Source organism: Natator depressus, chromosome 20 (assembly GCF_965152275.1).
Source record: "Natator depressus isolate rNatDep1 chromosome 20, rNatDep2.hap1, whole genome shotgun sequence".
NCBI lineage: Eukaryota > Metazoa > Chordata > Testudines > Cheloniidae > Natator > Natator depressus.
The window spans coordinates 6,023,514-6,039,102 of record NC_134253.1 but is presented as its reverse complement, the minus strand read 5'-3'; the positions used below and the strand labels follow the sequence as shown (position 1 = coordinate 6,039,102).

The 15,589-nt window shown below is 50.2% G+C and overlaps 1 protein-coding gene across 1 annotated transcript; it reads left to right on the top strand.

Annotated features, from left to right (window-relative positions):
* Positions 1-7,186: 7,186 nt before the first annotated feature.
* Positions 7,187-13,812, top strand: BCDIN3D (BCDIN3 domain containing RNA methyltransferase). Its single transcript, XM_074935007.1, has 2 exons — positions 7,187-7,411; positions 12,248-13,812. Exons 1-2 carry the CDS (start codon positions 7,208-7,210, stop codon positions 12,839-12,841), a joined length of 798 nt encoding a protein of 265 aa, XP_074791108.1. The 5' UTR covers positions 7,187-7,207; the 3' UTR covers positions 12,842-13,812.
* The last annotated feature ends 1,777 nt before the right edge of the window (positions 13,813-15,589 follow it).

The window sequence follows — 15,589 nt, the reverse complement described above, 5'->3', positions numbered from 1 at the left end:
ATGCAGGTGCATGTGTCAAACCGCTTGGGGTTAGTGGGGACGTCCCGCCTCTTGTTGCCCACCCTCACGCTCCGCTGATCCCGGGACAGGAGCAGGTAGGCATTGGCTGTGTTGGGGTCCACAGTCACACGCGCTAGGGACAGAAAGAGAATCACATGGTGCATCCCATTAGTGTCTGTTGGTTACTTATGTCCTGCCCTTTCCTAGCACCTCCCTCAGAGGTGCTGTATAGACTGGAATGAATCCAGCCCCAACCCCCAGGAGCTGGGTCAGTGTCATTATCCCCGTATGACTGAGGCACGGGGGGGTGGGGGGAATTGCCCTCAGTCACACAGGGAGTCAGCTGCAAAGCCAGGAGGAGTCCTGACTCTCCATCTGCTGATCTAAACAGTAGACAACCCTCCCTCACAGATCCAGGAATAGAACCCAGGAGTGCTGACTCCCACCCCCAGCCCCCCCACTCATACCCACTAGACCTCGAAGTGTAACTTACAAATGCAGATTTTTTTTTTGGTTACCTAACCTACTTCTTATTCTGCCAATCGCTCAGACAAACAAGTTTGTTTACATTGACGGGAGATACTGCTGCCTGCTTCAATCCCCAAGGATTGAACTCACAATCCTAGGTTTAGCAGGTCAATGCTCAAACCACTGAGCTATCCCTCCCCCCCACAACACAATACAGGGATCACTCACCTGGCATTGAAATGCAGACATCTCTGGATGGAGCATAGCTGATGTGCAACAGCACTCAGCAACACTACACAGGGATCACTCACCCAGCACTGAAATGATGCCACCTCTGGGGTAGGAATGCAGCAGCTGTTGAACAGCCACAGAGCGACACTACTCACAGTTTAGAGCAGGATGTGAAGAAGACTCTCACTTCCATTCGAAAGCTCTGGGGGAGTTTACAGAAACAGACCATGCTGTTAACCTGAGCTGAACAGCAGCCAGGACGCAATAGATTGGGTCTGCACTGCGGGTAACCAGACAACAGCTCTGCCATGAGGGATTCGTTCTGATTGATGGAGGGAGGGATGGGGCAGGAAGCCAGTCAAGCTTGGGGAACAAATTCCTTCTCCAGGACGCTTTGCTCCAGGATCTTAGAGCCCAGGCTCTACGGCCATTAATTCCTGCACCACCCAGCCGGAAGGGAAGGGCTGGGGCAGGTCTCTGCGCTCCACATGTCACAGGAGGACAAGGCAGAACGAACCATGTCACAGAATGAATCAATTGCATAGCCTGGACTAGAACCCAGGAATCCTACCTGCCAGCTCTCTGCTCTAACCATTAGACCCCACTCCGCTCGCAGTCAGGATAGACCCCAGGAGTCCTGATTCCTAGACACACACACACTAGGGAGGAGAGCTTGGCTCCCAGTGGGTGCAGAGCACCCACTAATTTTTCTTTACAGGTGCTGCAGCCCCAGAGCACCCACAGAGTCGGCGCCTATAAGTTGACCTACCCTACGCAACTCCAGCTACGTGAATAAAGTAGCTGGAGTCGACGTACCTTAGGTCAAGTTACCGCGGGGTCTACACCGCGTGCGGTTGATGGGAGAAAATCTCCCATCGACTTACCTTACTCTTCTCGTTTGGGGTAGAGTATAGGGGTTGATTGGACAGCGATCTGCAGTCGATTTGGTGGGTCTTCACTAGACCTACTAAATCGGCTGCCGGTGGATCAGTCTCAGAGCGTCGATCCCAGCTGTAGTAGAGACCTGCTCTTCGGTAGGTCTTCTGGTTGCCCAGACTGTCTGAAATCTGGGCCTCCCAGTGACTTTTGAATCAGAGGGATACAATTTCACTCACGCTCTTCGTGCCCGAAAAGTATTGTCGTAAGTAAAATAACCAATAATAAAATCATGATTCTAGTAATTAGTGTCTTGGCCCCTGGTGAGGAATGCGATAATCCCAAAGTGCGGGCCAGTAAAATCACTGCACTGCACCGTCATTTATTATTGCATCTCTGACCTACAGCAGTCAGGCATAAGCCACCAGAAGTGGAGCTGCAGAACCTATGGGATAATGTTGGCAAAGCCGCTGGTAATTTTACAGGAATGCTGCTGGCAAGACCTTGACCTAACAATGCTGCCAGTTCCATTGGTGGTGCAAAGGTGATCATCTCCTCTATCAGCCGGCGTAGTTCTCTATCCATCATGACAACACCTAACTCTTGTGTAGCACTGTCCATCCATAGAACTCCAGGCTAAGGGTTCTCCAGCTGTATGGGCATTCTTGATCAAACCCATTGCTAGTGATCCCGGTGAATGTAAGGTGTGATATTTGACCTCCACATCAGTTACTTATGAAGTGAGCTGTAGCTCATGAAAGCTTATGCTCAAATAAATTTGTTAGTCTCTGAGGTGCCACAGGTCCTCCTTTTCTTTTTGCAGATACAGACTAACATGGCTGCTACTCTGAAACTTCCCATAAAGGTGTAAATATATTTTTAGGGACGGCTTGTCCATCTGAGCCATTGGGCTGAATTGCCAAAGGATTTTTTTTTTGTAGGCACAATATTAAGGGGCACAACATTCAGAGGGCTGTTTCTACTCAAGCAGGTCTCTACGCTATTTATCGGATTTCGAGAACACCGGTTCATCCTAGTAGCTGTTCAAGGCCTGCAAAGTTCTGTCCACAATGGATCCAGCAATTCTCCTCTCCCTGGTTCTAAATCATGAAATACCCCCTTATCCCTCTAAAATGTGGGGCATAAACAAAATAGCTGGTTATGTGGCATGCCATGTAGCTTTAATTGGCACTAGGTTGAGGCCAGTTGACCTGCCTGACACTATAAAATCATAGAAGATTAGGGATGGAAGAGACCTCAAGAGGTCAACTAGCCCAATCCCCTGCTCAAAGCAGGACCAATCCCAACGAAATCACACTTGCATTTTCTCCACTTGTGACTATTGCAATCATCCCACACTCACTGCAATGGAAAAATGATCTCTCCCACACAGCATAGTGTGACTTGAAGATGTTTCCTGGTTAGGAGGCGGTAACTATCCCCTGGGCAAAATGAAGTGGGAGGCCATAGGCTCCAGTGTTTACAGGAAATGAGCTCCAAGATCCACTCCAGTCTCTAAAAGAAAAGGAAGACTTGTGGCACCTTACAGACTAACAAATTTATTTGAGCATAAGCTTTCGTGAGCTACAGCTCACTTCATCGGATGCATCTCACAAAAGCTTATGCTCAAATAAATTTGTTAGTCTCTAAGGTGTCCCAAGTACTCCTTTTCTTTTTGCAAATACAGATGAACACGGCTGCTACTCTGAAACTCCAGTCTCTGATGCTACCTTGCTAGTTAATAATTAACCCACTAATTATTAATTAGCATTAGTTACCAGTCTTCTCCTTGCTCTGGAGCAAGATTTAACCCTACCCCAGGGAGTACATTCTCTTGACTCATATATTTGAAAAAGAATCATAGCCACGGAGTTTCGAGAAGGAAAACTTCTAGCAAGCCGCTTCCTTCTGCCACTGCATGGCACTGGGTTCTGCACATGTGGGCCCAGTCACAGGATCGGGGCCTAACTGCTTCCTTCCTTTTGATTTCCAAGTGCACTGTCTGTCCTTTTTAGGCCTTGCAAGCAGCTGCCCGCTGCCAGAGTGCAACAGCTGCACAGACCCCTACTAAAATCAGGGGGTTTTAGCTCACAAAAGCTTATGCTCAAATAAATTTGTTAGTCTCTAAGGTGCCACAAGTCCTCCTCATTCTTTTTGCATAGGTGCAGTGATTCAGCTGCACAGAGCAGGTTGCAAGATCAGGGCTTCAGCCTTTAAGCTCTTCAAGGTGGGGACTGTCTTGATCTTTGGGTTTGCATAGCACCGAGCGCATTGTCAGTGCCAAACAAGTAGCAGCTAAACAGAAATCAATCAAGGGAGCGATGCAGAATCTCACGGGAAAGGCAAAATCCTCCAGCATGCAATAGGGCTAGGTTAAAATTTTCAAACTTGAGTGACCAAAGGCATCTAAAATCTACATGTAGGCAATTCATTCAATGTGCTGATTTTTTTTTAAGGTGTTGAGTGCTCCCGTCCACTTATTTAGGCATCTAAATATGGATGGATGTGCTTCACTGAAGTCTTTAAACCATGATTAGAGGACTTCAATAGCTCAGACATAAGTTAGGGGTTTGTTACAGGAGTGGGTGGGTGAGATTCCGTGGCCTGCGATGCACAGGAGGTCAGACTAGATGATCGTAATGGTCCCTTCTGACCTTAAAGTCTATGATTTTGGACCCCCAACTTTGCAAAACCTTGGTTCGAATGCTTTTACTGACAACCACTGTATATAATACTTTGCTGACGGACAGACAGCTCGATTAGCACTTTTATTTTTAACTTTCAGCGCCACCATGCGGGCATGTTTATACACTCTCATTTGTGGGTCATAATCCTGAATGCCAAAGCATAAAGATTCATTTAAGGATAATGTCAAACACCATGTACATTAGCAGCTGCTTCACTTTTTTTCATCTGAATCTGTACAGCTTGGGGGTGAGAATTTTACTGGGACAGGGAGCGAGGAAGTGGGCTGGGGTGATGCGAGGGGGTTTTAAGCCACAATGTTCTCTACCCCGGTAAAATGTACAGGGTGTGATTTCCTCCTAACTCCAGCTTCCATGATGCTGCCTGCTCTGTCACCTCTTCCCACGTCCTTGGACTTCAGCCTACTTAAACAGTGTGTGGGGTGGTCCAGTGATTAAGGGGCCTGGCCTTTAGCTGATGGAAGGTGGATTCTGTTAGGGGGCTTATTCCTTTACCCACTCACTTCCCTGGTCCTTCTCACATGAACAGAGAGCAACAATACCCGAAGTCCAAAGGTGCAAACAATTCAATGTTTATTGCGGTGAACTTCCAGCAAGCATGATTCCAATCTCCTTCCTTAGTGTCTCCCTTCCCAGCTCTGACACCACAGAGCCTTCCTGTGTCCCTGTTCCCATTCCCCCCCTTTAGCAAAACATGATTCCAATTCCCCCACCCCCATTCCCTGTTCCCATTCCCCCTTACTTCCTGATTGACTGCAGACTATATAGTAAAACTTGAGTTCTGCTTAGCTATACCTTAACCAATCATTTTACTGAAATTTAACTAATCAATCCTAACATATTGCCAATTATATCCCACCATCTTAATTGGTTTACACCCAACAAAATTAATTATACAGTAGACAGAACAATCACGGAACTAGACAGAAATTATACAGACAAACAATAGGGAAATGGGGACTACAGTGAGAGAACAACAAAGAAATGAGGATTTCACATCCCAGCTATTGATAGGTGAATTCTTGCCAGACAGGATGCTATCAAACTAAGTTTTCTTTTACATCTTCTAGGCTCTTCCCTTTCTCTGGAGGAGATAGGCATTATCAGGATAGAATTGTATTCCTGACAGCCCAATAGCACCTTATTTCAGTGTGACTGGTGAGGATGTGACCGCTCGCTTCCCAGCTTCTGGCTGCCTCTGAACAGGGCCTCAGACTGTCACAGTAAGAGAAGGCCCTTACACTGGCAGACAGTGATTTTGATTCTTGCTTTTATACCTCTATAACTAGCTAAGTGACAAGAATACACCTAAATTCTTAAAGTATAGGCCTTTGCAGACATGCCTGAATATCTATATCCAAACAGATTCTAGCACTGACTTGCTATGACAGGTCACTTCCCTGCTCCACACCTTAGGGCTTGTCTACACATGGCATCAGTAACGTTGTGTGTGGGCACTCTTATTCTGGAACACGGAGTTCTTCAGGAATAGCTATTGTGCTTTAAATTCATAGTTAGTACCCATTATGTCTCTGGCGTTTAGGGCAGCAACAAAGCTCTTCCACTCCTGTCTGTTTCTGGCACATCTTTCAATGGTTCCTCAGCTGTGCACCGGGTTTTTCAGCTCGGCTTCCACAGCTCTTCGCCATGTTGTTTTCGGGCGGCCTCGTTTTCACTTGCCTTCAGGTGACCCTCTTACTGCTATTCTGGTGATGGAATCCATTTCTATCCAAAGCACATGGTCAAGCCATCTCCAGTGCCTCCTGGGTAATGATGGTGCTCGTATCTGCTTGGCTGCACTCTGTGAATAGGTCTTGGTTTGAGCTTGTTCTGGGCCAAAAGATATGCCTTTTTCTGAGGCAGGTTGTACGGAATGAAGACAGGTTGGACATGTCATACATTGTCATGCCCCAGCATTCTGCACTCTAAAGTAGTGTTGAAAGTACGCACCTGCTCTGATAAATCTAGAGTTTGGTTTTGGTGTTGTATTTTGATGATTTCCAGATTGTATTTAAACTCCTGAAGGTGTTCCTGGCTCTATTGATTCTGTTCATGCTCTATCTTAATTTAAATTTAAAATTAACTTTCAGGTGTAGACAAACTCTTACTTTCCCTTCTCTGCCTTTTGTCTGTCTGGTCTATTTAGAATGTAAGCTCTCTGGAGCTGCAACTGTCTCTTATTATGGGTTTGTCTACACAGAAAGCTAATCCAGAATAAGATAGCATGTGAATTTAAAGTAGATTAACTGTTCCTCGTTAACTCTGTGTGGACGCCCTTATTCTGGAATAAGAGTGCCTTGTTCAAAATTAGTTTAATCCAAGTGGGTTAAGCTAATTTACAATAAGGAATTTTTATTCTGGGAATAAGAATGGAGTAACCAATCAGGAACATTAGTCCGGAATAAGCCCAGGTGTAAACAAGGTCTATGAGTGCTTCACACGGTGAGACCCCGCTCCCTAGGGTGACCAGATGTCCCGATTTTATGGGGACAGTCCCAGTATTTGGGGCTTTGTTTTCTATAGGCACCTATTACCCCCGGCCTCCGGTCATGATTTTTCACACTTGCTGTCTGGTCACCCGACTGCTCTCCCTTGGGTTTTGTAGGTCCTACAGGAATAGAAACAATAATAACCCAGGGCTGGCAGGAAGTCCTATAAAGAGACCAAAACCTGGGCATCATAAAGCCTACATTTCCCATTCCAACAGCACAACTCCCAAGGATGTGCATGACGGGGAACCCAATTACTGCTGCACAGGGCCCGGCGGCGCTTTCCTCCCCACCGCCTTCACCCCTCTCAGCCTCCCCCGCCCCAGCCTCTCCACTCGCGCACGCGCAGCTCCGCGACACGGAACCTTTCTGCCCCCGGCCAGAAAAGCGTCGGCGCTTGGTGGCCCGCCGGGCGGCTGAGCCGAAGGACCGAGCAAGATGGCGGCCCCCATGAGTGAGGGGGCCGAGGGGATGCCCAGCGGCTCCGCGCCCGGGGCGGCCCCCTACGGGAACTTCCCCAATTACTCCCGCTTCCACCCGCCCGAAGGCCGCGTCCGCCTCCTGCCGCCGGCGCTGCTGGGGCGGCTCTTCCCCGCGGGGCCCTCCCCGCTGCTGGGGCTGGACGTCGGCTGCAACTCGGGGGTAAGAGGCCGCCTGGGCCGGGGGGCACTGGTCAGGGAGCGGGGGAGGGGACACTGGGGTGACGGTAACACCGGACGGGGGGGAGATGCGAGGGAGGGGGCAGTGGACTTGGCGGGGGGGGGGAGAACGTGGGGGAGGGAAGACCAGGGGGCAGCATGGTGGGGCAGCGCCCAGGGAGTAACGCGGGGGAGGGGAGGGGAGGGGAGGGAAGACCAGGGGGCAGCATGGTGGGGCAGCGCCCAGGGGGTAACGCGGGGGAGGGGAGGGAAGACCAGCGGGCAGCATGGTGGGGCAGCGCCCAGGGGGTAACGCGGGGGAGGGGAGGGAAGACCGGGGGCAGCATGGTGGGGCAGTGCCCAGGGGGTAACGCGGGGGAGGGGAGGGAAGACCGGGGGCAACATGGTGGGGCAGTGCCCAGGGAGTAACATGGGGGAGGGGAGGGAAGACCAGCGGGCAGCATGGTGGGGCAGTGCCCAGGGGGTAACGCGGGGGAGGGGAGGGAAGACCGGGGGCAGCATGGTGGGGCAGTGCCCAGGGAGTAACGTGGGGGAGGGGAGGGAAGACCAGGGGGCAGCATGGTGGGGCAGTGCCCAGGGGGTAACGCGGGGGAGGGGAGGGAAGACCGGGGGCAGCATGGTGCAGCAGCGCCCAGGCGGTAACGCGGGGGAGGGGAGGGAAGACCGGGGGCAGCATGGTGGGGCAGTGCCCAGGGGGTAACGCGGGGGAGGGAAGGGAAGACCAGGGGGCAGCATGGTGCAGCAGCGCCCAGGCGGTAACGCGGGGGAGGGGAGGGAAGGGAAGACCAGGGGGCAGCATGGTGGGGCAGCGCCCAGGGGGTAACGCGGGGGAGGGGAGGGAAGACCGGGGGCAGCATGGTGGGGCAGTGCCCAGGGAGTAACGTGGGGGAGGGGAGGGAAGACCAGGGGGCAGCATGGTGGGGCAGCGCCCAGGGAGTAACGTGGGGGAGGGGAGGGAAGACCAGGGGGCAGCATGGTGGGGCAGTGCCCTTGGGGTAACGCGGGGGAGGGGAGGGAAGACCAGGGGGCAGCATGGTGGGGCAGTGCCCAGGGGGTAACGCGGGGGAGGGAAGGGAAGACCAGGGGGCAGCATGGTGGGGCAGCGCCCAGGGGGTAACGCGGGGGAGGGGAGGAAAGACCGGGGGCAGCATGGTGGGGCAGTGCCCAGGGGGTAACGCGGGGGAGGGGAGGGAAGACCAGGGGGCAGCATGGTGGGGCAGTGCCCAGGGAGTAACGTGGGGGAGGGGAGGGAAGACCAGGGGGCAGCATGGTGGGGCAGCGCCCAGGGAGTAACGTGGGGGAGGGGAGGGAAGACCAGCGGGCAGCATGGTGGGGCAGCGCCCAGGGGGTAACGCTGGGGAGGGGAGGGAAGACCGGGGGCAGCATGGTGGGGCAGTGCCCAGGGGGTAACGCGGGGGAGGGGAGGGAAGACCGGGGGCAACATGGTGGGGCAGTGCCCAGGGAATAACGTGGGGGAGGGGAGGGAAGACCAGCGGGCAGCATGGTGGGGCAGTGCCCAGGGGGTAACGCGGGGGAGGGGAGGGAAGACCGGGGGCAGCATGGTGGGGCAGTGCCCAGGGAGTAACGTGGGGGAGGGGAGGGAAGACCAGGGGGCAGCATGGTGGGGCAGCGCCCAGGGGGTAACGCGGGGGAGGGGAGGGAAGACCGGGGGCAGCATGGTGGGGCAGCGCCCAGGGGGTAACGCGGGGGAGGGGAGGGAAGACCGGGGGCAGCATGGTGGGGCAGTGCCCAGGGGGTAACGCGGGGGAGGGAAGGGAAGACCAGGGGGCAGCATGGTGGGGCAGCGCCCAGGGGGTAACGCGGGGGAGGGGAGGGAAGACCGGGGGCAGCATGGTGGGGCAGTGCCCAGGGGGTAACGCGGGGGAGGGGAGGGAAGACCGGGGGCAGCATGGTGGGGCAGTGCCCAGGGAGTAACGTGGGGGAGGGGAGGGAAGACCAGGGGGCAGCATGGTGGGGCAGCGCCCAGGGAGTAACGTGGGGGAGGGGAGGGAAGACCAGCGGGCAGCATGGTGGGGCAGTGCCCAGGGAGTAACGTGGGGGAGGGGAGGGAAGACCAGGGGGCAGCATGGTGGGGCAGCGCCCAGGGAGTAACGTGGGGGAGGGGAGGAAAGACCAGGGGGCAGCATGGTGGGGCAGTGCCCTTGGGGTAACGCGGGGGAGGGGAGGGAAGACCAGGGGGCAGCATGGTGGGGCAGTGCCCAGGGAGTAACGTGGGGGAGGGGAGGGAAGACCGTGGGGCAGCATGGTGGGGCAGCGCCCAGGGAGTAACGCGGGGGAGGGGAGGGAAGACCAGGGGGCAGCATGGTGGGGCAGTGCTCAGGGGGTAACGCGGGTGAGGGGAGGGAAGACCAGGGGGCAGCATGGTGGTGCAGTGCTCGAGGGCAGCATGGGGGAGGGGAGAAGAGACCTGGGGGTAGCATGGGGGGCTGGGGGTAGCGTGGGGGTGGGGCATGGTGGCGCAGTGCCGAGGGGGTAACATGGGGAGGGGGCAGTGCATGGGAGTAGCATGGTGGAGGGGGAAGATTCTGGGGTAGCATTAGGATTGCCAACGCTCCTGGACTGGCCAGGAGTCTGCCAGAATCGGCCTTGATCTCCTGGTGGCTACTGAAACCAAACTGGGAGATTTTAATAGGCGAAAGTCCGGCTGGCGGTGCAGCAGGGCTAAGGCAGGCTCCCTACCTGCCCTGGCTCTGTGTGGTTCCCAGAAGCGGCCGGCATGTTTAGCTCCTAGGCGCAGGGCTGGCCAGGGATTCTCTGCGTTGTGACCACCCCGAGCGCCAACTCCGCAGCTCCCATTGGCCGGGAACCACCGGAATCTAGTTTTGAAAATCTAGTTTTGCTTTCTTTTGCCCTAATGCCTGAAAATTGAAACAATGTTTTGGGATTAAATGAAATGACAGTTGTAGTCCTGACCACTTGTGGTTATTTTAGAATCTCATGGTAATTTTCATAAGGTTGGTGTTTTGGCAGAATTTCAAGGCTCCTACCTACATTCTCAAAAAGAAAAGGACGACTTGTGGCACCTTAGAGACTAACCAATTTATCTGAGCATAAGCTTTCGTGAGCTACATCTGATGAAGTGAGCTGTAGCTCACGAAAGCTTATGCTCAAATAAATTGGTTAGTCTCTAAGGTGCCACAAGTCCTCCTTTTCTTTTTGCGAATACAGACTAACACGGCTGTTACTCTGAAACCTACCTACATTCTATTTCTCTAAATTCCCACTGAATTTTACCTGGAATATTCTTCGAGATGTATATTTTTTGCCCTGACCTGTGTGTAGATGTGGTGCATTCTACTCCAGAAGTGGCTGTTTTTCTTTAGTGCACAGAGAAGTGATCCAGTGTATAAGTTGGACCTGGCTTTAAAATGGCGTTTGTGGATAAAGAGGACTATATTAGACTGAGAACTATATTTAAAAAAAAAAAAAAAAAAGCATTTGAGTAAAAGTACTACTTTCATTCTGCTTTGGATGCATTTGTGTTACAACCATAACAAACGTTTCTTAATCTCCATGCATTATCTGAGGGATAAGTGAGTGATTCTAGACCTCATTTCAGATGAGCTTTCAAGAGATCAACTAAACATCTGGTCATAAGGCCAGTGTCTAAAACAGGGGTTCTCAACCTTTCTTTCTGAGCTCCCCCCCGACGTGCTATAAAAACTCCATGGCCCATTGTTCTGCAACAATTTTTTTTTCTGCATATAAAATCCAGAGCCAGCACTGGTGGGTAGCGATCAGGGCAATTACATCGGGTCCCACGCCACAGGGGGCCTTGCGAAGCTAAGCTGCTCAGGCTTCAGCTTCAGTCCTGGGTGGCAGGGCTCAGAGCTCCAGGCTTCAGCACTGTGCTGCATGGGTTTGGCTTTCTGCTCTGGGCCCCAGCGAGTCGGGCACTGGCCCTGCATGGTGAACCCCCTGAAACCGGCTCGGGGGCAGGCCCTGGTTGAGAACCGCTGGTCTAAAATACAGAAGCCAATGGGGAAATGTTTGACCACTAGAGGGCACCGTATCCCTAAATAACCTAATACTCTTTTTACTTGCACACTAGAGATATACACAGCTGTGTATATTCCTTGGTATCATGTCATTTGGCAATTTCACTAGCAACTTTGATGGTAGGAGACACATTCAATGGGACAGCCTGAAAAAGGAAATGGAAGGGAAAGCCCTGACAGTACCTATGTTATGGCTTTATAAATATTTTTCCATAAGTAATTAGGAGGAGGAAGTGTATTATTATCAATATGGCCTTCTAAATCTCTGTTCAGGTTATTAGTCCTCCAAGGCTTATCTAGAGAGCCAAATATAGCATCCACTTCTCCAAAGGAAGGGGGTATTCAGCAAGTTATATATTGGTAGAACTAATCTTCCCCCGTAGTAGTTAGGGTAGGATCCTGGGTGTCAAGGGACCTGGCTTCTGTTCCTGGCTCTGCTGCTGACTTGAGGCATGATTCAAAACCCAGCAGAGTCAATGGAAAGGTCCTTGCTGTGTGATCCTGATTGAGTCACTTTAATGCCTCTAAAATGGGGATAACACACAGGGAGGTTGTGAGGCTTGGATAATGAATGTCTTTGAAAGCCCTTAGAGATCTATAAATGGAAACCGCTGTGACATTTTTTTGTCCTGGTTCCAGAAAGGATGAATCCATCAATGGGTTGCCCTACTCTGCTGGACTTCGAAACCTCAAGAAAAATCTGAGACCTGATCCTTATATCTCAGTGGGCCCATATACCTTGGTGATCTGTTACTGAACAGGGCATGCTGAATGAATCCATGCTGTTTTTCCTTCTGCAGGAGCTAAGTGTTGCTCTGTACAGACACCTCCTTGGTCTTCAGGAGAACGAGGCCAGCCCTGATCAGCCTGTTGTTGGAAAGATCCTGAACCTCCTGTGCTGTGATATCGATGCAGCACTGATCGAGAGAGCTGAGCGATGCAGTCCCTTTCCTGACTCCATCTCCTACGCCACCCTGGATGTCATGGATGCTGGCGCCCGGGAGTTATTCTTGAGCTCCTATCTGAGCAGGTTCAGCCGTTCCACCTTTGACATTGGCTTTTGTATGTCAGTGACCATGTGGATCCACCTGAACCACGGGGATGATGGCCTGGTGGAGTTCTTATCTTACCTTTCATCTCTGTGCAAGTACCTGCTTATTGAACCCCAGCCGTGGAAGTGTTATAGAGCAGCCGCCCGGCGCCTCCGGAAGCTGGGTAGGAATGATTTTGACCACTTCCGCTCTCTTGCCATCAACGGGGACATGGCAGAGAGGATAACCCAGATCTTAACTGAGGACGGTGCCATGGAACTGGTGTGCTGCTTTGGAAGCACAAGCTGGGACAGGAGTCTCTTGCTTTTTAAATCAAAGAGAGTGACTCAAAAGCAACTCTGAGAAAGGGCAGCCCTGTGCCTGATGAAAACATCATCCTGCACCCATGCAGAGGGGGTGGGGGGAGAGAGAGGTAATGGTCTGAGCATAGAACTGGGAGCCAGGAGCTTCTGAATCTGCATCTCCGATCTCGCGCTGATTCCTCTCACCCCTCTCTGCCTCAGTTTCTCCATCTGCAGAATGAGGATGATAATTGGGGTGTTCTGTTAAAGTGCTTTTGAAGATAAAAAGTGCCATATAAGTTCTTTGTACGTACACAGGTTATTTCATGGAAGGACAGTTTTAGTTGGATTAGTTGGGGATCGGTCCTGCTTTGAGCAGGGGGTTGGACTAGATGACCTCCTGAGGTCCCTTCCAACCCTGACATTCTGTGACAGTGCATGTGCCTTTCCCCAGGGGGTTTTAAGAAAGGAGAACAAGAATACACTTCCATTTATCACATGTGATAATCCGTTTCTCGCCTCATGTAATATTTTATATAGTTCTGTTTTATGACTGCGCTTCTGAGCTGTTTGTAAGTGATAACTGATGGCCAGTTCCAAAGGGGTGTGGATTTGGCTAGCGTTAAGAGCCGTTCAAACAGTATCAAGACATCTTTGCTGCCATTTGCCTCATAAGCAAACTTCAGCAGTCTGCCAAAGTGTGTGGACTTTGATTGTCCCATGGAATGAAGTTTTTGTGGGGTATGTATCCATATAATTCTGTAACAAAAGTGAGAGCTCTTTGATAAATAACCTTCAGATAAACTTTTTTTATTTTTAATCAAACATGCATTTTATTTTATTCTCGTCAAACTTTCCACTTAACCAATGAGTGTATCCAACTACATTTTAGGAATCAAGGGTTCTGCTAATTGAGTTTATAGCACAATTGCGTAATAAAAGCAATGCCTTTGCCTGTATATTCGTCATAGGAAGATAATTAATACTTCATGAAATCAAGGGGCTTGGTTGAAATATCTTACGTTAAATTAATAGGGAAAAAACTATATTTATTTTCAGGTAAGGCAGCTGTAATCAAATTTAAAAAGCCTTAAAATGTGGGAAATACAGTTAAGGAATTGTCAAATATTTATTTTATATCAAGAAATATTTCAATTCTTTTTAGCAATTCTACGTTTCATTTTTTCTCATTACACTTTCTTTAATGATACTAATGATTTTCAACATATTTCCAATCTTGGCTCTTTTTATTCTTCTGTGTATAATAGAAATGTTTACTATCTTTCTTACTTTTGATCATTAGTAAGATTTACATATATTCTGAAAAAAATGATTAAAAGTATCTTGTTTAATTATAATTTGCACACTTCAAAGACTTTAGGTAGGTGCAAGTTGTAAGGTACTCCAGTTACATGTTCCACTGTTTTCTTACAGTATAATTGGAGTTAAACCTGGGTATGTATTGTAAGTTATTAGTATCATTAAAGGAAATGTACGGATATAAACAAAGAAAGGGAAAATTGACAGCATTGACACAACCTTCCATGAGGAGGAATTCTTGTCTCACTTTTAATGCAGTTTGGCAAAATGCCACAGTTTACATATCTATATGACACTGACCTTTTTTTACTTATTGGAGCTTTCTAAGTGACAGTATAATTGTGTGTAGTGCTTGAGGAAACCATTAAGAAACCCATAATGAGCTTAAATTTTAAACCAAGCCCTGTGACAGCCATGCACAGCCAGCCAGAGAGTTCTAAAGGCAAAGGGTGAGCGAAACTAGCTGTTGGAGTCTGAATAATTATTGGCAAATAAAGGTATATTTCCTTTTGATGACATGGATGGGCAGGGATCACACAAAATCCTCGTGGCTAATGTTCAGAGGCATCCATCAATTGCTGTCAATCATAATAGTTTTAGTTAAATTGTTGCTTTCAGAAATACTTCACTTTTTCTTTGAAAAAATTTGTAATAGTAATTGACTGTTATAAAACCTCCTTTCACCCAGCAGTCCCCAAATCTCTCCCATGCTCTGGTGATCACTTTGCCCCCCACCAAAATGCAACGACCCATGAGGTTGAACCTATGAGGTGCAGTGCACAATTCCAGAGCACAGTTTAGGACAGAGTAAAGACCACTGTATCCAATCAGAACTCCAAGGAGAAGTGGGGAGGTGATATGTAGTTACCCATGCTGGCCCATGGCCAGCACCTAAAGCAGTGGACGTGTTATTCCTTGACTTTAGCAAAGCTTTTGACACATTCTCCCACAGTATTCTTGCCAGCAAGTTAAAGAAGTATGGGCTGGATGAGTGGACTATAAGGTGGATAGAAAGCTGGCTAGATCATCAGGCTCGACGGGTAGTGATCAATGGCTCCATGTCTAGTTGGTAGCCAGTATCAAGCGGAGTGCCCTAGGGGTCGGTCTTGTTCAACATTCTTATTAATGATCTGGAGGATGGCGTATATGCAGATGACACTAAACTGGGAGGAGTGCTAGATACACTGGAGGGTAGGGATAGGATATAGAGGGACCTAGACAAATTAGAGGATTGGGCCAAAAGAAATCTGAGGTTCAACAAGGACAAGTGCAGGGTCTTGTACTTAGGACGGAAGAATCCCATGCACGGCTTCAGACTAGGGACCGAGTGGCTAGGCAGCAGTTCTGCAGAAAAGGACCTAGGGGTTACGATGGACGAAAAGGTGGATATGAGTCAACAGTGTGCTCTTGTTGCCAAGAAGGCCAATGGCATTTTGGGATGTATGAGTAGGAGCATTGCCAGCAGTTGGAGGGACGTGATCATTCCCCT

Coding starts and splice junctions, on each gene's coding strand:
- BCDIN3D (XM_074935007.1), top strand. CDS start 7,208: ATGGCGGCCCCCATGAGTGAGGGGGCCGAGGGGATGCCCAGCGGCTCC. Junction 7,412..12,247: donor ACGTCGGCTGCAACTCGGGG/GTAAGAGGCCGC, acceptor TTCCTTCTGCAG/GAGCTAAGTGTTGCTCTGTA.